This window comes from Lolium rigidum, chromosome 1 (assembly GCF_022539505.1).
Source record: "Lolium rigidum isolate FL_2022 chromosome 1, APGP_CSIRO_Lrig_0.1, whole genome shotgun sequence".
In the NCBI taxonomy this organism is placed as follows: Eukaryota; Viridiplantae; Streptophyta; class Magnoliopsida; order Poales; family Poaceae; genus Lolium; species Lolium rigidum.
The window spans coordinates 284,354,580-284,379,951 of NC_061508.1; the positions used below are offsets into that span (position 1 = coordinate 284,354,580).

General features: G+C 44.0%; 1 protein-coding gene and 1 pseudogene across 1 annotated transcript; one reads left to right on the forward strand and one right to left on the reverse strand.

Moving 5' to 3' along the window:
* Positions 1-392: 392 nt before the first annotated feature.
* On the reverse strand, positions 393-1,948 carry LOC124659603 (glucan endo-1,3-beta-glucosidase 8-like). Its single transcript, XM_047197441.1, has 2 exons — positions 1,602-1,948; positions 393-1,503 (listed from the first exon to the last, which is right to left on the reverse strand). Exons 1-2 carry the CDS (start codon positions 1,943-1,945, stop codon positions 393-395), a joined length of 1,455 nt encoding a protein of 484 aa, XP_047053397.1. The 5' UTR covers positions 1,946-1,948.
* Positions 1,949-18,606: 16,658 nt separating this feature from the next.
* On the forward strand, positions 18,607-24,464 carry LOC124695179 (annotated as a pseudogene).
* Positions 24,465-25,372: the final 908 nt, after the last annotated feature.

Here is a 25,372-nt window from a genome sequence, read left to right on the forward strand (position 1 = left end):
GTAGAAATGACAAGATTTTTAATGACGAAAAATCTTCTATTATACAGGTTACCTACAGGTCTACATCTATGCTCCGTTCATGGTCGCCGCTTCAATGCGATCCCTATTTATGGAGGTGTTTACACGGTTGGATAATACGGCTAAAGAGTTTATTTTTCAACATGAGTGACTGCATAGCCGTAGGAGAGAAGTCAATGGAGCTGCAGACTAGTTTTTTTTTCCTTTTTTCTTTCTATAATCATTTTATTTCGATACTGGATTTTTAAACAGCTATGTCCATCTTATCTATGCAAAGGCTACTTATAATGCTTGAAACATGGATTAATAAAGCGCCCTAAAAATTCGGTAGCACAAAAACAATTGTATTCCCGATATAAAGTTCTTAATCCCCTCTACATGACAAAACACATCACGACAATATGCACAAACGAGGCCAGGAACGCGACCCACCATATCGCCGGCGCCACTCTCCCGCCGGCGCTGATGATCTGGACCGGGAACAGGCAGCCCTTGGTGGAGGCGTTCTTGTCGGTGATCTTGGCGAGGCCATCGAAGTCGCAGGCGCGTACGTCCTGGTCCTGCATCTGGAAGTACATGTTGAAGGCGTAGGAGATGTTGCTGTTCTCGTCGAGCCCGTTGCAGGAGCACCCGTATCCGAGCGCCGTGCAGTCGCCGCTGGCGCACGCGTACTGGATGTTCCCCGGCAGCTTCGACTTGTCCTGGGCCTCGTCGTCGAACACGCACCATTGCTTGGGCAGGTACTCCACGCCGGACACGCCCACCAGCAGCTTGTCGTTACCCTGCCCGGAGAGGTCCATGGGGAACTTGGGCTTGCCGTCGTAGGTCAGGATCCCCCAGTGCCGCTCGAAGGGCCCCGGCGCGATGCTCTTCATGTCCTCGTCGAACAGCCCGAACAGGTAGACGTCCATCTTGCCCGACCGGAGGTGGGTGCCTTCGTTCTTCGCCAGCTTCTTCATGAGGCCGTCGTAGAACCGCCTGGCGAGCTTCCCGTTGGCGTTCTTGTTGCCGTCGGTAGGCCAGCCCACCTCGCCGACGACGACCTTCAGGTTGGGGACGCCGGCCTTCTTCAGCGCGCTCACGAGCGTGTCGTAGTTGGCGTCGAACACGTTGGAGTAGCTGACCCCGCCGTTGTCCTGGATGCTGCGACCGCCGTCGAAGAAGGCGAACTCGAAGGGGAAGTTGTCGCTCTGGTACAGGCTGAGGAAGGGGTAGATGTTGACGACGAAGGGCGACCCGTGGTCGTGCAGGAACTTGACCATGTCGGTCATGAGGTCGTTGATGTCGGGCCGGAACTGGCCGGAGGACGGCTTGTCGTCCGGGGAGACGTACACGTCCGCGTTCAGAGGGACCGTTGCCTTCACCTTGTCGCCGACGCCGGCATTGTCGAGCGCCTTCTGGATGTTCTTGAGCGCCGGGACGGTGGTTTTCATGAATGTGCCGTTGTAAGCCTTGAGGAACGGCTCGTTCCCCACAGCAACATACCTGCTCTCGATCAAACAGTACACGATTCGATCATGAGACAAAGATTATGATCTTCATGAGATCGAAGATGAATTGATGATCGAGACAAGCATGCACACTTGAGGTTGAGCTTGTCGCCGTAACTGGTGACGTTCTCATTGACCCAATCCTCGGCATTGCCGTAGCTGGTCATCGTGTCCAGCATGTCGTTGGGGATGCCTAGCATGACCTCAATGCCGGAGTCAAGGAGCGCGTCGACGGGCCAAGAGTCCGCGTCGAACAGCTTCACCTTCATGATCCCGTTGTCCTTCAGCATCTTCACCACCGACGAGGGCACCAGCGGGTGCGTCATCTGCGAGCCCCAGTTCACGCCGACGTCCACGGCGGAGCTCCCGGCTGACGCCGGCGACACGGTGAGCAGTAGCGTGGCCGCGCCGGCCAGCAGCCGCAGGAGCGGAGCCATGCCGGGGCGTTCTCCGGTTTTTCCTCGATTTGGCGTAATCGCAGTTCCGGTACGTCGAGATTTGGTGGTGCTCGTGCTGCGTGTTCCACACCTCTGGCGTTGGATTGGAAAGGAGAGGGAAATGGCGGGGAAACCGGACAGAGTTTGACCATGGCATGCACGCATCAGGTCCGAATCAGGATCGGGAGGAAATAACAGCCATTTGGCAAATGTGCCATTTTGGTGCTCTCATGGTGTAGATGCAAACCGTCCGTAGGTGCAGGATTATTGTGGTAGATGTCCCTCCTGAATCCTGTCTAGTTACATGCAGCTGTCTTCTTCCTTTTTCTGAATTTTTTGCACTTCATTAACCCGAATATGTCTGTAAACAGTACTTGTTCCACAATGTAACATGTTTGGGCAAACTAATTAAGAATACTCGAGAACGTCAGTATTGCAAAACAAGTTCTTCCCACGGTCACCACACACATTCATTTTCATCTTTTCGTCGACACGGTCAAAACATTGATATAACTTTTAATGGGATGCAAATATGAAAGATTATGTGTCAATAAACTACAAAATTCATGTATGTATTTTACATGCATTACTCGCTCCAGCCTTTGAAGAAGGCGAGCCTTCCGTCATTTCACTACAACTGGAAAATGTTGTAGCACCACTTCCCCGGGTAGATTGGCGTATTCACCGGTTGCCCCTCCCTCCTCGACCTTGAACCTCTCTACCAACACCCGCTCCATGGCCGGCGGCACGCTTAGGGCCCTAAGTCTGCGGCTGTCAGCTGCACGAAGAAGGCTAGAACCTGCTGATGGCCACTGTGGCCCAGGTTTGCAAGGCGTTGATGTCTACGCACGCTTCTATTCCTGTAGACAGTGTTGGGCCTCCAAGAGCAGAGGTTTGTAGAACAGCAGCAAGTTTCCCTTAAGTGAATCACCCAAGGTTTATCGAACTCAGGGAGGAAGAGGTCAAAGATATCCCTCTCAAGCAACCCTGCAATTACGATACAAGAAGTCTCTTGTGTCCCCAACACACCTAATACACTTGTCAGATGTATAGGTGCACTAGTTCGGCGAAGAGATAGTAAAACACAGGTGGTATAGATGGTGGTAATATTGCAGGAAGTAAAGATGCAGTAAAACAGTAAACAAGCGGTGCCAGAAAATAACTTGCCGGCGTGGGAAGCAATTCTCTGTGGTGTAACTTATTCGGAAACAAGGCCTAGGGATCATACTTTCACTAGTGGACACTCTCAACATTGATCACATAACTGAATAAACAAATACTACTTTCTCTACACTCTCTTGTTGGATGACAAACACCATTCATTGTGTAGGGCTACAAGAGCACCTCAATGCCGGAGTTAACAAGCTCCACAACATTCGATGTTCATATTTAAATAACCTTAGAGTGCATAATAGATCATTGCAATTATACCGAGAACTAACATAGCGCACACACTGTCACCATTACACTATGAAAGGGGGAATAGATCACATCAATACTATCATAGTAATAGTTAACTTCATAATCTACAAGAGATCACAATCATAGCTTATACCAAGTACTACATGATGCACACACTCGTCACCATTACATCATGAAGGAGGAATAGACTACTTTAATAACATCACTAGAGTAGCACATAGATGATATTCAACTAGATCACAAAGCTCATGATCACATAAAGATCACATGGGAGAGAGAGATGAACCACATAGCTACCGGTACAGCCCTTAGCCTCGAGGGAGAACTACTCCCTCCTCATCATGGGAGACAGCAGCGGTGATGAAGATGGCGGTGGTGTCGATGGAGATGCCTTCCGGGGGCACTTCCCCGTCCCAGCGGCGTGCCGGAACAGAGACTTCTGTCCCCCGAATCTTGGCTTCACGATGGCGGCGGCTCTGGAACTTTTTTCGTATCGTGGCTTATTCGTTTAGGGTTTTCGCGACGGAGTCCTTAAGTAGGCGGAAGGGCAGCCTCGGAGGGGCCCTGGTGGGGCCACACAATAGGGGGCGCGCCCCACCCCTTGGCCGCGCCGCCCTGGCGTGTGGGGCCCCCTGGCTCCCCTCTGGTCTCTCTCCGGTGTTCTGGAAGCTTCGTGGAAAAATAAGATACTGGGCGTTGATTTCGTCCAATTCCGAGAATATTTCCTTACTAGGATTTCTGAAACCAAAAACAGCGAGAAAACGAGAACCGGCACTTCGGCATCTTGTCAATAGGTTAGTGCCGGAAAATGCATAATAATGACATAAAGTGTGAACAAAACATGTAGGTATTGTCATAAAACTAGCATGGAACATAAGAAATTATCGATACGTTGGAGACGTATCAAGCATCCCAAGCTTAGTTCCTACTCGCCCTCGAGTAGGTAAAGGATAACAAAGATAATTTCTTAAGTGACATGCTATCATAATCTTGACCATACTATTGTAAAGCATATAAGATGAATGAAGTGATTCAAAGCAATGGTAAAGACAATGACTAAACAACTGAATCATATAGCAAAGACTTTTCACGAATAGTACTTTCAAGACAAGCATCAATAAGTCTTGCATAAGAGTTAACTCATAAAGCAATAGATTCAAAGTAGAAGGCATTGAAGCAACACAAAGGATGATTAAGTTTCAGCAATTGCTTTCAACTTGTAACATGTATATCTCATGGATAGTTGTCAACATAAAGCAATATAACAAGTGCAATAAGTAAACATGTAAGAATCAATGCACACAGTTGACACAAGTGTTTTACTTCTAAGATAGAAAGAAGTGGGTAAACTGACTCAACATAAAGTAAAAAAGAATGGCCCTTCGCAGAGGGAAGCATGGATTACTATTTTTGTGCTAGAGCTTTTTATTTTGAAAACATAGAAACAATTTTGTCAACGGTAGTAATAATTCATATGCGTTATGTATAAGACATCCTATAAGTTGCAAGCCTCATGCATAGAATACCAATAGTGCTCGCACCTTGTCCTAATTAGCTTGGACTAACATGGATTATCATTGCATAACATATGTTTCAACCAAGTGTCACAAAGGGGTACCTCTATGCCGCCTGTACAGAGGTCTAAGGAGAATGTTCGCATTGGATTTCTCGCTTTTGATTATTCTCAACTTAGACATCCATACCGGAACAACATAGAAAACAGATAATGGACTCCTCTTTAATGCATAAGCATTCAACAACAGATAATATTCTCATAAGAGATTGAGGATTTGTGTCCAAACTGAAACTTCCACCATGATTCATGGCTTTAGTTAGCGGCCCAATGTTCTTCTCTAACAATATGCATACTCAAACCATTTGATCATGAAAATCGCCCTTACTTCAGACAAGACGAACATGCATAGCAACTCACATGATATTCAACAAAGGTGTAATAGTTGATGGCGTCCCCAGAAACATGATTACCGCTCAACAAGCAACTTATAAGAGATAAGATACATAGCAACATATTCAATACCACAATAGTTTTTAAGGATATTTTCCAGTGAGCTATATATTGCAAAGACAAAGAATAGAATTTTAAAGGTAGCACTCAAGTAATGTACTTTGGAATGGCAGAGAAATACCATGTAGTAGGTAGGTATGGTGGACACAAATGGCATAGTTTTTGGCTCAAGGATTTGGATGCACGAGAAGTAATCCCTCTCAATACAAGGCTTAGGCTAGCAAGGTTGTTTGAAGCAAACTCAAGTATAACCGGGTACAGCAAAACTTACATAAGAACATATTGCAAGCATTATAAAACTCTACGCTGTCTTCCTTGTTGTTCAAACACCTTAACCAGAAAATATCTAGACTCAGAGAGACCAATCATGCAAACCAAATTTTAACAAGCTCTATGTAGTTCTTCATTAATAGGTGCAAAGTACATGATGCAAGAGCTTAAACATGATCTATATGAGCACAACAATTGCCAAGTATCAAATTATTCAAGACATTATACCAATTACCACATGGAGCATTTTCTGTTTCCAACCAAATAGCAATAAACGAAACGGTTTTCAACTCCGCCATGAACATTAAAGATATAACTAAGAACACCAGTGTTCATATGAAAAAGCGGAGTGTGTCTCTCTCCCACACAAGCATGAATTTATTCAGAGAATGAAAATAACCAAAATGAAAATAAAAACACACAGACGCTCCAAGTAAAGTACATAAGATGTGACGGAATAAAAATATAGTTTCACTAGAGGTGACCTGATAAGTTGTCGATGAAGAAGGGGATGCCTTGGGCATCCCCAAGCTTAGATGCTTGAGTCTTCTTGAAATATGCAGGGATGATTCACGGGGGCATGCCCAAGCTTAGACTTTTCACTCTTCTTGATCATATTGTATCATCCTCCTCTCTTGACCCTTGAAAACTTCCTCCACACCAAACTCAAAACAAACTCATTAGAGGGTTAGTGCATAATCAAAAATTCACATGTTCGGAGGTGACATAATCATTCTTAACACTTCCGGACATTGCCCAAAGCTACCGAAAGTTAATGGAACAAAGAAATCCATCAAACATAGCAAAACAGGCAATGCGAAATAAAAGGTAGAATCTGTCAAAACAGAACAGTCCGTAAAGACGAATTTTTCTGGGGCACTTAACTTGCTCAGATGAAAATGCTCAAATTGAATGAAAGTTGCGTACATATCTGAGGATCACACAAGTAAATTGGCAGATTTTTCTGAGTTACCTACAGAGAACCCTGTCCAAATTCGTGACAGCAAGAAATCTGCTTTCGCGCGAGTAATCCAAATCTAGTATCAACCCTACTATCAAAGACTTTACTTGGCACAACAATGCAATAAAATAAAGATAAGGAGAGGTTGCTACAGTAGTAACAACTTCCAAGACACAACAAAACAGTAGCAAAATAAACACATGGGTTATCTCCCAAGAAGTGCTTTCTTTATAGCCATTAAGATGGGCTCAACAATTTTAATGATGCTCGCGCAAGAAATAAGAGTTCAAGCAAAAGAGAGCATCAAGAAGCAAATTCAAAACACATTTAAGTCTAACCCACTTCCTATGAAAAGGAATCTTGTAAATAAACAAATTCATGAAGCATAATGCAACAAGCATAGAAAGATAAAACCAGTGTAACTTCAAAAATTTCAGCATATAGAGAGGTGTTTTAGTAACATGAAAATTTCTACAACCATATTTTCCTCTCTCATAAAGATTTTCAGTAGCATCATGAACAAACTCAACAATATAACTATCACATGAAATATTCTTATCATGAGCTATATGCATAAAATTATTACTCTCCACATAAGCATAATCAATTTTATTAGTTGTAGTGGGAGCAAATTCAACAAAGTAGCTATCATTATTATTCTCATCAAGTGTAGGAGGCATAGTATAATTATAATAAAATTTACTCTCCATAGTAGGCGGCACCAAAAGACCACTATCATTATAATCATCATAAATAGGAGGCAAAGTATCATCAAAGTAAATTTTCTCCTCAAAACTTGGGGGACTAAAGATATCATGCTCATCAAAACCAGCTTCCCCAAGCTTAGAATTTTCCATATCATTAGCAACAATGGTGTTCAAAGCGTTCATACTAATATCATTGCTACTAGCATGCAAATAAGATTCTATAGGTTTTTTTAATTTTCGCAGCAAACAATCCATGTCTTAACTCAGGAAATAGAATAAAAAGCTCATTGTTATTTTCCATTATGCCTAACTAGTGAACAAGAAACAAAAAGATGCAATTGCAGGATCTAAAGGAAATAGCTTCGAGCACTTACAACGGCACCAGAAAATAACTTAGTTACCTGGGACCGGAGTATGAGTGCCTTTTACCTTACCTCCCCGGCAACGGCGCCAGAAAATAGCTTGATGTCTACGCACGCTTCTATTCCTGTAGACAGTGTTGGGCCTCCAAGAGCAGAGGTTTGTAGAACAGCAGCAAGTTTCCCTTAAGTGAATCACCCAAGGTTTATCGAACTAGGGGAGGAAGAGGTCAAAGATATCCCTCTCAAGCAACCCTGCAATTACGATACAAGAAGTCTCTTGTGTTCCCAACACACCTAATCCACTTGTCAGATGTATAGGTGCACTAGTTCGGCGAAGAGATAGTAAAACACAGGTGGTATAGATGGTGGTAATATTGCAGGAAGTAAAGATGCAGTAAAACAGTAAACAAGCGGTGCCAGAAAATAGCTTGACGGCGTGGGAAGCAATTCTCTGTGGTGTAACTTATTCGGAAACAAGGCCTAGGGATCATACTTTCACTAGTGGACACTCTCAACATTGATCACATAACTGAATAAACAAATACTACTTTCTCTACACTCTCTTGTTGGATGACAAACACCATTCATTGTGTAGGGCTACAAGAGCACCTCAATGCCGGAGTTAACAAGCTCCACAACATTCGATGTTCATATTTAAATAACCTTAGAGTGCATAATAGATCATTGCAATTATACCGAGAACTAACATAGCGCACACACTGTCACCATTACACTATGAAAGGGGGAATAGATCACATCAATACTATCATAGTAATAGTTAACTTCATAATCTACAAGAGATCACAATCATAGCTTATACCAAGTACTACATGATGCACACACTCGTCACCATTACATCATGAAGGAGGAATAGACTACTTTAATAACATCACTAGAGTAGCACATAGATGATATTCAACTAGATCACAAAGCTCATGATCACATAAAGATCACATGGGAGAGAGAGATGAACCACATAGCTACCGGTACAGCCCTTAGCCTCGAGGGAGAACTACTCCCTCCTCATCATGGGAGACAACAGCGGTGATGAAGATGGCGGTGGTGTCGATGGAGATGCCTTCCGGGGGCACTTCCCCGTCCCGGCGGCGTGCGTGAACAGAGACTTCGTCCCCCGAATCTTGGCTTCGCGATGGCGGCGGCTGCGGAACTTTTTTCGTATCGTGGCTTATTCGTTTAGGGTTTTCGCGACGGAGTCCTTAAGTAGGCGGAAGGGCAGCCTCGGAGGGGCCCCGGTGGGGCCACACAATAGGGGGCGCGCCCCACCCCTTGGCCGCGCCGCCCCGGCGTGTGGGGCCCCCCGGCTCCCCTCCGGTCTCTCTCCGGTGTTCGGAAGCTTCGTGGAAAAATAAGATACCGGGCGTTGATTTCGTCCAATTCCGAGAATATTTCCTTACTAGGATTTCTGAAACCAAAAACAGCAGAAAACAGGAACTGTCACTTCGGCATCTTGTCAATAGGTTAGTTCCGGAAAATGCATAATAATGACATAAAGTGTGAACAAAACATGTAGATATTGTCATAAAACTAGCATGCAACATAAGAAATTATCGATACGTTGGAGACGTATCAGACGTCTCTAATGCACCCCTGGCACGTTCAGCTCGTTGTCAGTGTCCACGTGTGCAACATTATTAGTCCTGAGTTGCAGCTTGGGGCTGTAGTCTTCGAGACCCTTCATCGACCCCTCCGGGAACTTCCTCATGTACTCCTAGTTCTTCATTGCCAGTGCGAGCGTCGGTCGACATTACACATGTAGTGACAAGCATGTGAATGGTAAATTCCATTTTTAAGGACATGAATGTCGTTGTTGGCGTGGTTATCACCATGCCATGACGCGATCACGATCCTGCTACCCTGGCATCGTACTGCCGACCATGCTTGACGAGGGACTAAGATGTAATGGAACACACAAAATTACTACTACGCCACGATTCTAACCTAAAGCGAACGACCTAATATAAATAAAGTCATAGAACCAAAAAACGCTTGTTCAAATCAAAAGAGGCGCAAAAATAGAAATCAAAAGGGGGCAGAAATAGAAACCACAATCGCATGGATTGAGAGCGGCCCCGACAAAGGTGGAGGTGCCCTCGCTAATCATTCCTTAGGTGTGCGACGGGCACTGTTGGACAAGGTGATGCCTAGGCAAAAGCACGTTTAGGCACTAGACAATGGACAAACGCCTCACCTAAAGTATAAGTGAAAGTCTATGTTTGGCAACCAAGAATTTTTGTTCCTCAATAATAAATCATGCCAGAATTCAGGAGCGAGCTAGATGACCATTATTCTAAAGGTAGTTATTACAAATTTATGCTCTAAATTAATGTGTATTTAAATATAATAACCCATATATACACTTGCTAGTATAAACTATGCCCACCTAGGTTGTGCCTCGGGCGCTTAAGCTTCGCCTAGGTACTAGGCAAATGCCAACCATCTCTCTTACGCCTAGCACTTTTTTCAACCTCGGACCCACTATTAGACAAGACGACGCCTAGGAAACGCTTAAGCACGCTTAGACACAAGGCGGTGGACAAACACCTCGCCTAGGGAATAGTCGGAAGTCTCAATAATAAATCATGTCATAATTCAGGAACGAGCTAGATGAGCATTATTCTAATGGTAGTTATTACCAATTTACATATTTACATGCTCTAAATTATGGTGTATTCACATATAATAACCCATATATACAATTGTTGGTATAAACTATGCCAGTCTAGGCTGTGCCTCGGGCGCTTAAGCGTCGCCTAGGCACTAGGCGAATGCTAACTGCACCGCTTACGCCAAGCACTTTTTCCAACCTCGGACCCACTATTGGACAAGGCGACACCAAGGCAACGCTGAAGCACGCTTAGGCACTAGGCGATCGACAAACGCCTTGCCTAGGACATAAGCGGAAGTCTAGGCAAGGCAACCAAGAATTTTTGTTCCTCAATAATAGATCATGCCATAATTCACGAACGAGCTAGATGAGCATTATTCTAAAGGTAGTTATTACAAATTTTCAAATTTACATGCTCTAAATTAATTTTTATTCACGTATAATAACCCATATAAACACTTGCTGGTATAAATTATGCTCGCCTAGGCTATGCCTCGGGCACTTAAGCTTCGCCTAGGCACTAGGCGAATGATGGCTCCCAAGTGCACGAAATCAATTGTATTACTTTTCAACAAGAAAGGTTGTCGAACACATGAGGATCTGAAGGTATTGGTTAGCAAGTTTGACAAGTAAACAATAAAAAGCATGCAGTAGCTTTGGTGTTTTGAGTGTATAGTTTACAATAAAATAAAGTACTAAAAGTAAATCAATAAGTAAATGCTTCAATGAGAGAAAGCCCAATCCTCTATGCAACAAGAGGATAACCTCAAGTGTGTGTGTGAACTTATATGTGACAAGTGTTCCCGAGGGCGCAATAGATTCACTAACATTTAAATTTCGACACAACATATGAATATCTTGTCAAGTTTCATTTCCTTAGGTACGGAGCTTAAATTAGGTGCAACCATATATATGAGCAAGTACACCCCTTATGATGTGTCCTATGGACATTTTCATGAGAAAGTATAGGAATCATTAAGACATAAATGTCCGATCATAGAGTTCATGGGTCCTCGACATAAACCCCTCTAATGCAACTCAAAGTATTGGAAACGGTTTATGTCATTCTATCCCTTCCAACCCCTCATCATTACATTAAATTGCAGCTTTATGAGCCTATATAGGTGAAATAATATGTATTCGATGTTCGCATAAAACCATTATAGAATAATATAAAAGATTAAAAACTTGCCCAAGTTAATACTCATTGCACATCATAAAGAATCATGGTCAGATCATCCTATGCCCCCAGAAACATAGGGAACTACTCACAAGTGCCAAACATGATGTGGATTAGGGGCATGATGATTACAACACAATCTAAAAATATAATCTCTCCACCAAATAAAGACAAGATGCCTATCATAATCATGCAATAGCACTGAAAACAATATCCAGGTTTTGATCTATCATAAACTATGAGGGGGAATGGAGTTGATCTCGACGATGGTGATGGTGGTGATGATGGTGCTGATGGGGATGTTGATGGAGATGCATCCCCCTACATCAAGGAGGAGTGGTGACGACGATGATGGTGTCGATTTTCCCTTCAGCGAAGGCACCGGTGCGGCAGGATCTGCCCTCTTTCGAAGTATGACAGGACTTTCCCCTCCACCGCCGCCTAAATAAATCTCGGGAAAAATATTGGTTAGGCTTTCTAGCGAGACGGAGACGTCTATAAAAAGGGGGACCCAAGACGATGCTCGAGGCCCAAACAGCCTAGGGTCGCACGAATAGCCAAGTAGGGCGCGCCACCTGGTACTGTTTGGCCCTCGTGGTCCCCCTCGCGTGATTCTTTGGGCCACCGTCCTTCTCTCGGTGAAAAATTGATCATGTGTTTTTCCTTCGATTTTAGGTGTCCAGAATGTCCCTAAAACAACAAAATACGAAAAAGAAGGTTTTTTTTGCCTCCCAGAAATTGAATACCAGTGAATGGGACTTTGTAGGAAAGTCCCGTAAATCAAATCAAAATGCATAAATAATGATGGATAATGGAAAATATTATTTAAAACTAATCATATGAGTCACAATATTGATGATGTAAAATGCACGTATAAGCGAATGCCAACCGCTTCACTTACGGCGCCTAGTGCCTTTTCCAACCTTGTCCGAAGATCCCACCCCCCCCCCCCCCCCACACACATCACATGCAGGATGCGGTGGCACATGAGGTGACACGAGCGGCGGCACCATGGGTGCTAGAGGATGGTAAAATGCAGGCCGGTACCCTACTCGTGGCAGAGCACACCACTCATGAGGGATGAACCCTGGTGGCACCTCATTTTACCGTATGGAGCCGGCTGCACCCACCGCCATGGACGCCGCTCTGGACGTCACATACCTTAGTTGGGGGTTAATCGCCCTCACCGGGGGGAGCGAGTGAATCCCGACCACGGTCAAGGTCGCCACGGTCGTCCTAGTGCTCGCCATGGGCCTCGAGGCAATGGGGACGACCGATTGAACACCGGCATCACTGTCGGATCAATATGTGCCTCCACGTCACGGAATCTGTTGACTCCGTAGTTACGGATCATGCATGCACGCATGTCCGACAACCGGGTAGTGAGCTTGGCAACCGAATCCGCCGGCGGAGGGGCGGAAAGGGCAAAGGCGACGAGGAATCCATGAATGTGGCGGTTGATGGGATGTGATAGGCGGTTTCAGACAGAGGGAGAGAGTGCAAGGGCGGTGACACGAGTTAAGCATGTGCCTGGAGTAAATGACGCGTCTCTCCACACGTGTAACAGTTGCACGAAGACGTGCGGTTTTCCACCGTAACATGCCATGCTTCATGAAACGGTAAATTCGGACGTTCCTCACGGAACTAGCTCGTTGTGTTCTAAAAATCGATTAGTGCAACAACACCAAATTAAAGCCCAGAAAACCAAAAAACTCATTCTCATCTCTCCTACATATGCGCCCCGATATGATTGGAGCGAGCTTCACGTGAAGGCCGAGCGGCCGTCGGTCCGTCGCCCTCCATGCTGCCGAGTAGTAGCAGCCTCCCAAACGCAATATCCTGACGTTTAGACGCCGACGGCCAGCAGCCGTCGGCACACCTCCAAATGTCGTCAGCGTAGCTATGTGCCGACGGTGGCCGTCGGCGTCTCCCCGTCGGCATAGCTCTCGTCGGCGTACCAAGAAATACCGCCGGCGTTGCTCAGGCCGTCGGCGTACCTACGTGCCGACGGTTTTCCCTCGGCCGTGGGCATAGCTCCACCGTCGGCATCCATTTTTGACGGACACATCGGTCTAACGGCGTCGAAGATATGCCGACGGCCCAACCGTCGGCGTAGCGACAGCCACGCGTCAGCTTCGAAGCTACGCCGACGGCCAAGCCGTCAGCACATCCGAACACATGTCACTTCCTGGTAGAGCTACGCCGACGGTCTGGCCGTCGGCATACCTAGTAACCAGAACAAAACAAAATAGAACATAAATTGTAATTTACTTTTATGGCTTTCTACTGATGCCATATCCTTCAAGAAATCTGGATGCTATTGCTTTAATTCCCTGTTTACTACTGACATGCACGTAGTACCATTACAGGAATCAGGTAATTTGCTGTAGGCCGCATACCTACGGCAAAGGCTGAGAAACCCACAGCAAACCATTTTCCGCAGGAATACTTACAGCAAAACCACAGATACATAATGCAGTAAATCAAACTGGACATCTCAGAGATAAGATTCGACAAAGGCACATACATGTGTAGATGATTTACTACTATTTATGAACATGGTGATTTACTACACCAGATCTGATCAACACAACCTGCATTTTCTTGATAAAATGTTTGACCTGAGCAAAATCAAATGTTGTTCTTCGCTGTGCCGACGGCCAGAGATACGCCGACGGCCACCGTCGGCGTAGCTCGAGCTAGGCCGACGGCTTTTCTACGCCGACGGGCGACGGCCGAGTTGCGGGCTAGCCTTTTCGATGACCTACGCCGACGGCCCCGATAAATGACCGTCGGCATAGCTTCTAGCCATCGGCATCTAGTCGTTTTCCTGTAGTCACCCGAGATTTTTTTTTTTTTTGAACAAGCAGAGGCCCAGAAGGGCCTGGACACCTTCATTAATACAGCGGCACAGGTACATTTACAGCAAGAACCTTACAGAAATAGGGAAAAGCAAGCAAGTTCCTACTGTTTACAGAAAAGGCACTAGAAAGATATTGAAAAAAGCAATCAGGTCCTCTGTGACCGCCATCACACCACCAGAGCTGAGAACGGTCGTCTTCACCGGCGCCGGGGATGTCGCCACTTGGCTCCGAGAAAACGATGGTCTCCGCCTCATACTCCGCAAAGGGCCTCCACCTGGAGGTTCAACAAACGCCGGAAACCACAGCCGGCGAAGAGGAAGGCCACCATAAGGCCAACTGAGTCGGCAGACAATCATCGGTCGCCGAGGATGGAGCTCTATTCGCGGTGTCACTACTCCAACGTCGTTGGATTCCAAGCCAAAGCTCAGCACGATATTCCTTCTCCCCAACTCCACCATGGAGAGATTCAGAGAAGAACATGGCTTCACCCGAGATTGAAACCCCACGGCACGAACCGGCCTTCAACCACCGCACGAAGAAAGCAAATCCGCCGTCGAACCCCGAACTCCCGCCACGAGTCGGAGGAGGCAGATGAAGAAAAGATTTGCAGCTGTAGCCGACCACAAAATGAACCTTATTGAAGGAGCTGCTCGATTCCTTCTCTGTCGCCGCCTTCGTCTCCCTCCACGGGAGCACCGCGACGAGACAAAGATGAACCGCGCAGAGCCAGGTTTGGCCCGAGAAACCCAGCCCCAAACTCCATCTGCAGACCTTATTTGGAGGGATGCACGACCTCCTCATCCATACTTGCGCCACCGCCAGCCACCAGCGGGACGCAGCGAGACAGAGAAGATCCATGGTGCGGCAGATCTGGTCGCATGGATCCACCATCCTACCCTCAATCTACATCTACACTACTTAAAAAGGAGGAATAATAGTTAACAGTATAATGGAACCACCAGGAGCTCACCACAGCGTTCGGACATTCTGAGCCGTTGGATCAAGCTTTGCAACGCACAGGATCTTCCGGTCATCCTGTGCACGAGCTGGATCTTTTTTACCGAAGTATCCCATCGTGACTAGATCGGCCCAATTTGTAAGGGCGGCTACTCTAGAAAACGACCTCGGCCCCTTCTGGTCAACCGGGCCGAAAGATAGTGGGCTGTGAGGCCTTGATGGACGTTTAGCAGGCCTGCCGCTTGGTGGTGTCTTGCACAGCTCTGCCCTGCAGCGTTTTGTCTTCGATCTGCGGCGGCGGAATAATGGCGATGGAGCTTCCTCCCGTAATTACTGCTGGTAGTGGAGCGGCGTTACAATCAACTATTTGCCTCTATTTTAAGGCCCCTCCTTTTCCATTGTATCCAGATGTCGACCATAACAACCATAGAACACTGAACTTGCACGCCGCCACGACGATACATCTGCGGCGGTCAGTGAGATGCGGCAGGGTTCATGTTCTGTTGGAGGGTCTAACTTCGCCGACGGGCCAGCGATGGTAGTCAACTCGTCAGCTTCAAGGGTAGGCAAGAACCTCCTTGATCCCTTTTCTCGACCACTATGGTTCCATCCCCGTGTATCCTTCTCGGCCGCCGGCAGGAGGCACCGGCCGCACCGTACACTAGCTGCGTCGCGTCGCCGGCAGCATGAACACGTGCGACCCATCTTTCCAACGCTTCAGAGTCACCACCCCTCTTGCCTTGCTGAATTATGCATAACACATGTCATTTTCGGTTTCAGGTTTTGTGGCTATGTTCCATTGCCGATCCAGCATTTCTCCATGGACAGTCGGAAGGTTATGTGTAGACAACAAACATGCTTTGGTTATTAATTTGTACATTCAACAGTAACTGGTAAAGTGGTTAGTCATATAGAATTTGATGCAATAAACCAACTTACAAAGTTTCCGTTGGATGTGTGTTGAAAAAGAAAATCTAGGGAATGATTATTTGGCGTCAAGTATGTTTGCCTTCCAGGTTTATACATATTCTTTATCAATTAGATCTACTGATCTTATAAGTATTCTTTCCTTACAGGGTGATGCGCAGTCTTTATGAACTACATCTCCTGATCTCATAAGGATTCATGCACTACAAGTGATCCAGTGAATCATAGACATTCAAAAAGTATTGCAACAGTCAAGTTATTGAGCACGGTAGGTAAGTTACAAGTCTATGCATCACATAACATCCTTTTCCAAGACAAAGTAAATAAATATTGATACAGATCTCTTTTGTATTGTTTGTTGAATACAATAACAAAGTCTGCATCTGAGAAAAATATGCTCTAAATTTGTAGGAACCAAATAAGTCTTACCGGCACCACGTCGTAGCCTTTTATTGCTGGGAATGACTCACGGTCCCCACCTGAATTTGTTTTGTTTATATATGACAGACCCAAAACGATCTCATGGTTTTACTGGGATGGAGGAGAGAAACATGGGGATCAGAGGAGAGGAGGGTATCAGGGTGCGCCCTCCGTTAAGCACACTGCAGCCAGGCTGTAGCGACAAGGTCCTGGTTTGCTATCACTGATAATTGTGCATCTTAAAAGAGGACTTGCATGCTTAAGTACCAGCAAGTTCCATATGGTACTTTTTGCATTGCAAGAGAAATGTCATTTAGTACCCCGCATTCCTTGACTCTCTCTCCCTCTCTCTCTCTCATGTACTATTTATGAATCAAGAATTATAATTTTTCATTGTTCTTTCTTCTCCTACGTTGGTTTTACATAGATCAATGATTGCTCTCAGGCCCAAACTTGTGCATGATAATTTAACCTTTTTCTGGAATTGAGTTATTTACTTCACTAATATAAATGCCCCATATGTGCCCTGGCATGCAAGACGACCAAATGTATCTTGTGTTTCCTGTTAAAATATCATCATTTTGTTTATAGGCAGAGATCCAGTTTGTGTATGGATGCCCCAACCTCCAAACTATGTGTTAGGCATAATCTAGATAGTTACAAGTTACCAAATATTATAATGGTAGAGCCATTTCTAGGTCAGTTTATATGTCCGGTAACAAGAGGAGATGGTATTTTCATAAGTACTTATTCTATATACTTGTCATCTTATGAGCACGCGCGATGCCACGCAGACAACAATTTTTTTCTTTGTGGGATAGCCTCTGGATGTCACTCACATAAATTCAATTTCACAAAACAAACAAACACTACAAATGCTAGAAATATACTAGGCATTAATTACACTATATGTTATACTACTTTATTTCCTATTTGTGGTATTCCAGGTTATGTTATAATGGAATAAATGAACAATGGATAGTCTGTGATCTCCGGCAGTGGCGGAGCTACAACATTTACAACTAGGATGCCTTGAGGGTGCCAAAACAGATGAAAAACTTGTTCAGGGGTGCATGTGTGGTGAAAAAAAATGCTATTTTGCAAAGGAATTTTTTCTAGGGGTGTCCTATGTACCACTGTGGCTAGCTGTAGATCCGCCAGTGATATCCGGAGAAGAAGGACACTAAGTATGAACATCGTGTTGTAGTGATAGAACACGCAAGTTTGAATTTCAGTGTAATATTTATGGTTGAAACATTGCAAATTGGGCCTTGAGACAACAACAATTAGAGGCACTGTCCATTCTTTTTAGAGTTTGATTTAGGTCTTGTGCAGGTTCATTGTATCTGATTTTCACTCATTGTGAGTTTGTCACGGTAATTTTTATGTAGGTTCAAATGTATTGCATTAATATGCCAATGTTTATTTTTTTCAATTTTTTTTCTCTTTGCTCAAGATGGGTGTATGTCTGTTTATTGAGGACAGTATATTGACCTAGGTGGCTTCTCATGCATACCATAAAGAAATGTACTCCGCGGAGCACACAACCATGTAAACTTTCATGTTTCATGTTGTTATTTAAAAAAAACCAATCCATATCGTATTCTTAAAATGGACGGGCGCGGCAACGCGTGCTATCATGGTCTAGTGTTCCTTATTCTGCCAATACGTCAAAGGTTTTCGTCGTCAACCCGAGCGTTCCGTCGTCCGCATGCCGCCTAACTGGGCCTAGCCCAACTACGTCGTCGGAATGGAAAAGGAACCCAGCACCCACCCGAAACCCTCATTCCCCCTCTCCCCGAAACCCTCCAAACTCGTTCACCCTCGTCTCTTTCCTCTCCCCGCATCTATGGCGGCGCCCTCCCTCTCCAATCTCTCATCACAGCACCACAGGAAACCAGCGTCTTGGAGGAGCACGCGAGCCACGGCAGGCCGATGCGGAGATCGGTCGCTGGAGCTCGCCCTTCGACCGCCGCTCGCCCCGCGAACTCGTCTCGTCGCATCGCCGGGAGGAGCAGGAGGTTCAGCGCCGACAGCTGATGCGGGAGATAGGCTGCCTCCTTCCTTTCTCCTCTCAACCCTCTTCCACTTCTGCACAAGAAACACGGATGCCCGTCGCGGCACCTCGCGAGAGGAGGCAGTAGGACGGCGGCGGCAGCAGTCTGCTCCGTGAAGGAGGAGTAGTCAGAGTAGCTAGAGCGGCAGCGGTAAGAAGAGGTGATGTGGAAGATCGCCTCCTTGAAGCCCCTCTCCATCATCCTCTGGCTTGAGGACGCCAATATCATTCTTGACCAGTACAAGCCAGGCAAAGGCACTCATAACCTCCTCCCCTCTCTCATACCCTACCCACAATTTCTCATAGTTGTTTCTGTTGATGTTTTGTATCTATGCATATAAGGTGTTTTAGGAAAATCCAAAAAGGCTGCAGTACAGGCTAGAACATGCATGTGGCTATTCACTGGTATTCTGTGTACGTGCAGGTTACGGATCAGAGGAACGCACGGCCGTAGTCACTAGCACCGTGAAATTTTCTACAACGGGGTGTGGGCTTCTTTATCCACCTGCCGGATCCTGTAATGATGAACTTTTTTGTTGTTGTTAGGAGCACAGTCTCCGAAAGCATACACATCAGGAGGTGGGAATGAAGCACAAGCTTCTCAAGGTAATCCGCTCACACTATTTTAAATCCCGCGTTCATACTAGATTAGAACTTAGTTTCATGCCAAAGTTTGGGGGTAATGTGTTTTGGATTTTCCGAGTTTCATGCCAGCATTTCGGGGTGATCTTCCCGGTGATTTCCTAAAAAAATACGTATTTAATTAGAGAGTTCAGTCATGCCTACTTGTTGACTGCTTCGTGGGGGACAATAGGTCGGTCGGTTGTTGCATATTTTCTGTCTCCTCTATGGATTACCGAACATGTGGTATTCACACTTACGGGTTGAAAATTCGATGTGGAGTGCTAATGCGATCACTGGTGTTGTGATCCACATCTTATCACTGAGCTATCTATTTGTACTTTAGTATTGCTTTTGCCGAATGCCCGTGCGTTGGCCTTGTTGTAGTAATTACTAGCCAAAAGTTTTTTAATTGACTACTCTCCCTTTTCTTGTGTATAACAGGATGTTTCCAAAATAATAACTTCAAGATCAAGTGGCATTTTCGACGAGAAGTCTAGGAATCTTTATGCCAAATCAAAATCAGAGACGAAGGTTGATTTGTCCTTAGTTCTTCTCAAATTATGACACCTCAAAAAAGAGAGGTGAGAAATGCGGGTTCGGACAATGCGTTCTGCTTCTTTGTCAATGGGTTCGGACAATGATTTGAAGAATGCATTACCATTAGCTTTTGTCTCAGTTTTGTTTCTCATTATTGGTTACATGTTGTACATCTTTTGGTTCTAATTCTCAGTCTTGAACTATCTCTGATTTCATATTCTTGAACTAGCTCTGATTTCAGACCTATTCTTACCAGGCTGTGGGTTGTATTTGTTAGTTCACAAGAGGTATTACAGAAGACTATTGTGTTTGTGCTGATGCCTAGATCAGGTACTTCCAATACATTATTGGTTTGCAGACTGTAGGTACGCATGTTTGTTAAGCCTGTAGAAGTGTAAAACTTCAGAATAGGGTGAGTGCATACAGATGGAAGCGTCAAATCCAATGTTGACTTGTTATGTTTTTTGGATCATATATATAAATTTGTTCTTGCTGGTATGTGGATTTCCTAATATTAGGTGCTACTTTCTTGGTCATTAGTGTTGTATAATCTGAAGAGAAAAAATAATAATCAGCTTTGCTATATTTTTTAGATCCCTCAATGTATACTGATGGCGGGCAGATTTGTTCAGGGAAGTGGTGATTCCAGTGATGCTGATGTCAAGGACATATTGGATGAGGGGACTGTTGAGAAGAGTGAGAATGGATTGAGGATGAATTCAGGTGGTGCCGAATCTATTTTACTACTTTAGAGAGCGCAGGAATCTCTTGAGAATGGTATGTCTGAATTCTCACCCAGTTTATCTTCATTCATTAACCAATTCCTGAATAGTTTGTTCATCATGACAAATGTGGCATGCCAACTGTCTATATGAACCAAAAAAAATTGTGTGTGCTGTTCATCTTCCTGTGTTTGTAAGAAGAGTAAGATCAAACTGATATTTATTCTTGATGCTTGACAAATACAAGTCATGCTTCAGTTATTCTGATGTTTTTTATTTTGTTTTCTGGAAAAACCTAAAGCTGTTATATGAACCATCAATAATTAACGTTAGAAATGATGTTGGTAGGGAATTCGTATTACTTAAAAAATTCTATGTCTAATATGATCTGTTTGTTCATAAATCTGGTTGATTTGATGGAGCAACCCAGGAATAAGTCCTTTTTACCTGAAAAGTCAAATTAGCTTAAACTTCAATCATAGAACAGATAAGATTTCAATTCTATGACTGCAGTATTTAATTATCACCCTGTTTAAACTTCATATGTACTCTGATATTCAGTAGACATTATCCTGGCGGTTAGAAATTGCTTGTCTGCTAACCATGTTTCAAACAACAGCTCAGTGGCATCTCCTGAAAAGTCACGTTAGTTCATTTGCAGTTCAGTACTTCAGTGTCATTATGTTGTTTCAGAAGTCACAATATGATTTACCTTTTTTATGCCTTGGTTTCAAATTACCTCCGCAGAACGGCTCCTATGCTAATCATTACTCCGTTGTGTACTGCAGTGATTCAACACTCTGTGGTGGTCAGGAAGGAATCAACTGATGATTTTGATGCACATGATGATGGATGAAGCGACTTGCTCCACCTTGAGGAACCTGTGGATGAGGCAAGGGAAAAGGGAAATGATCTCGCATCAACATTGATCAACGAGAAAGATTCAAGAATACTTGAACTGGAAGCCACCGGCAGGACAAGGGCGTGGAGATGTGCAATACAAAGTATCAACAACCTGCTCTTGCAACCTGATCTTGATCAACTTCTCCAGGAGAAGATGGAAGCCGAGATTCAGTGCATCATCCTGACGAGTGCTTCTCAAACCTGGACACCATTGGCCGAGGACCGAAGAGCTCTCTATGAGCTGCAGAAATGTCTACTCAGTGATTACAATCAGCTCAAACTCAAAGTAAGTCCATTAGAGAACCGGTCAATGATACTAGGAGAGATGGTAGAGAATTTGGAGGCACAAGCCAAAGAGCTCTCTGCGAGTTCATGATTTTAGTTTTTGGTTATCTCTTCTAACATTTTTATGATTTGTTTTACCTTGTTGGAGCACAGTTGCTAAATAGTTAACAAATTTGATTAGTTGGATATGTGCAATTCAGTGAAGCAAATATAACTTATCTTAAAAATATTTTACCAAATGATGTGTTTATTGGACTGAATCACAATGGAGCACTTAGCGGTTGCGCTTCGCTCGAGTGAGAGTCTCAAACATAATCTTGAAAAAGGACAAGGCTCATGATACATCCGATAGCTCTGTTATGTGAACTTTATATTTTAATGCTAATATTTTGGTTTGCTTATATGCATCGCTGACCGTGGCAACGCACGAACATATTTACTATATAGAAAATATTTAACTTGCTAATAAAGTTTCACACTTAGCTAGCATCGGTCTATGACCTGTGTTAATTATAAGTTGTATCTTACCCCACATACATCAACTAATGATATGTCACATATTAGTATTATTTGACTATTTATATGTTCAAGCCATCTGTATGCACTCACCCTATTCCATGTACTTCTAAGCTAAATCCCTCAAAACAGCAGGTCATCAATTTTTGGAAAGAGAAACTGTTGTGTTTAACTGGATGGGCTGGTGCGTTCTTCTCTTGTACAAAAAGAGTAATATACAATGGACACAAAAGTCAATTGGCCTTCCCATTTTCAAGACAAAATTGACGATAAATATTTTCCTTACTTGATTAGCATGTACTTCGAAACTGAAATGTAGGGATGGAAGGTATGTTCTATTAACTTCTGTCTACTTACGTTTGCTAAATTTTTCATTTTTGTCTTTGATCTAGATTTATCTACGGAGTATTAGATTTTGAGAGCATAAGAAATGCGCATAAAGCTAGGAGTTCACTGATTATGTGCCATAGTAGCGTGCCGTCGTCGTTTCAGTTAACCAGATTGTGTTGGTTGTCCTACTTTGGGTTCTTGTTAGTCCTAACTCATCACATTGCTCCCGATTCTTTGGTCTGCTATACGCCTATACAAGAAATCAGACGGCATGTCTTAGACTGTAGGTAATGTTGGAACTTGGAAGAAGTGATCAAATCAGATGCTTTGTCGCTTTGGGTTGTAGGAGTGTAATATACATTAGTGCTGATTCTGCAGGCCTTCCTTCAGTCTGGTTTTGTTGTGCTGGCTACAAAGTGCACTTTGCTAGAACGAAGCTTACCTTACATACATATCACGCTGCACATAATGACGACTTCTCTGAAGACATTGTGTTATGAACCATCATACTTCTTCATTTTGGGAAATTATCCTCTAAAGCCTAATTTAAAAGCATAACCAAATCGGGAAACACATCAGATTGCATAATGGAGTGTATGATTAATAGGAAGCAATAATACATGTAATCAGAAAATTGTTATCTGAGCTTAGTTGAAATATCTGACTTGTGAGGTGTTTGTTTAGGCAATTTTTTAATTCAAGCTTATGATGGTAGCCTGTTATGCTTTTCTTAACTTCTAACATTGACATCTTCAAGTTATTTTACTACAAAGTGAAGGGGAAAAAAGGCTTGTCACACAAATATGAGAAATAATCAGTGCTATCTTGTATAATATGTGTAGCTAATCACAGTACTTGCGCATCAATACCTACTGCAGTTGGTGTGAAAAATGTTATCAATGTGAAATGCATGGCATGGAAGTTAAGGATTGCAAGAAAATCCTATTTTGTGTTTAATGTGGCAAAGAGACTCGCCAGCCTACAACAGCTCACCCGTGAGAACCTCTATTTCCCTTTTGCTTTTACTATGACAAGTGGAAAGTGAGTATCCTTTTCTTGTGCTAAATATATTTTATTGTGCCCTCTGTTATCATTATTCTGGGATTTGGATTGTTTGCTATTTGACGTGCCTGGTGATTGCATGATCAAGAGTTCAAGACATGCTTGACTGACTGAGTGTTTATATTCTTGACGATTTAATATATGATTTTCCTGAAGTGCCTTTCGCATGTTCATTCCATGATTATTCTTAGAGAAGTTTATCCTTTCAGAGGCAAGTGTAAACGTTTTCTTCGAGCTTCATTTGAAAGTTTTATATGGTATGATTGTTTACTGTATATACTGTTAAGTGCCCTGTATAGCATGCTAGAATACTTCAAGAGATTTTCTTTCTTGACATGTAAAATTGTCCATTTCTTTGTTGCAAGTATTTTTGTTTTTTCATTCTTGGTGCAAAACTAAAATTAGCAGTTCAGTATTTGGTGGGTTAAATCGTAGAAGTTTGTCACTTGGATCACCTCAATCTGCATGGCCTTTTACGGTTGCTCATGGTGTTGTTGCCTATTGTTGTCCAGTGCAGATTGAGAATGAGTATGTGCCAAAAGAGAAAGAGTTTGGGGCCGCTGGCAAGTTATATAGTAACTGGGCGGCAAACATGGCCATGGGTGATGTGCAAGCAGGATGACGCTACGAATCCAGTGGTACCTATTGAAGTAAAAGTGTCATGGGCACAACTGTTGTAAACTGATAGTTATTCTGCCTCCTAGATTAGGAAGAGTACTAATTATTGTGTTGATTCCATCTTTATAATATAACTAATTATCTAAGCCTTAAATTTTGCCAGGAGACCATGGAACAAGGAATATGTGGTCAAGTAGAAATGACACGAACTGGAGGCAAGCAATATAAATGCCATATGGAGAGCAAGATAACCTACAACCTGGTATGAAGGCAACTAGATCCTGGTTAAAACATAATGCAACTATATTATCATTCATGCCTTCTTGAGCAGAATAAGTGGTGTTTTATTGATGTTGGTGTGTTTATTGATACTATATGTTAAGTTTAGAAAGTGGCAAGTATTGTGTAGCGTGCTATAACATTTGTTACCCTTAATTGCATGTTCATGAGCATTTCTGCCTTTACATCTTACTACAGGCAATAAACTCAAATCAACAATCCAAAAAGTGGTTGCGTGACCATGCAAGAAAGCATGACTCCCAGGTTCATGCTAGGCAGCAGTTTTGACTACGCATGAATGCCTGGGCTAGGGAGGGCAAGAAGCAGCGACGACGTGGGGAGTCCTTTTCAATGCTCCCCCTGGTCTAGGGATCGTGGAGGCCTGGGCGCGATGTGGAGTCACCGGCGGAGGGCGAGGGTGAAGGCGGAGGCGGAGGGCGATTGAAATCTAGGAAGAACGATTCTAAATCTAGGAAGATACTGATTCAAAATCTGGGAAGGCAATATTGTCTTTTGGCTGTTTCACCTGGTCGGAATCATATCTGCACGGAAGGAGTAGATGACAAGATGCTGGCACTCCATGCATGCGGCTAATTTTTTCTGACGCTGTACGTGCTGGATTTGTCTGACCGTCGCACAGACGTGTGTTGTTGATCCTATATTCCTATGTATGCACGACACTGAAACTCTAAGTGTAGATGATAGGTTGCGGGCGGCAGCATCACTCGTCGTGCTGCTCATGTCGCCGCCGGCACGTCCTCTCCTGACCATTT

Coding starts and splice junctions, on each gene's coding strand:
- LOC124659603 (XM_047197441.1), bottom strand. CDS start 1,945: ATGGCTCCGCTCCTGCGGCTGCTGGCCGGCGCGGCCACGCTACTGCTC. Junction 1,504..1,601: donor GGCGACAAGCTCAACCTCAA/GTGTGCATGCTT, acceptor GATCGAGAGCAG/GTATGTTGCTGTGGGGAACG.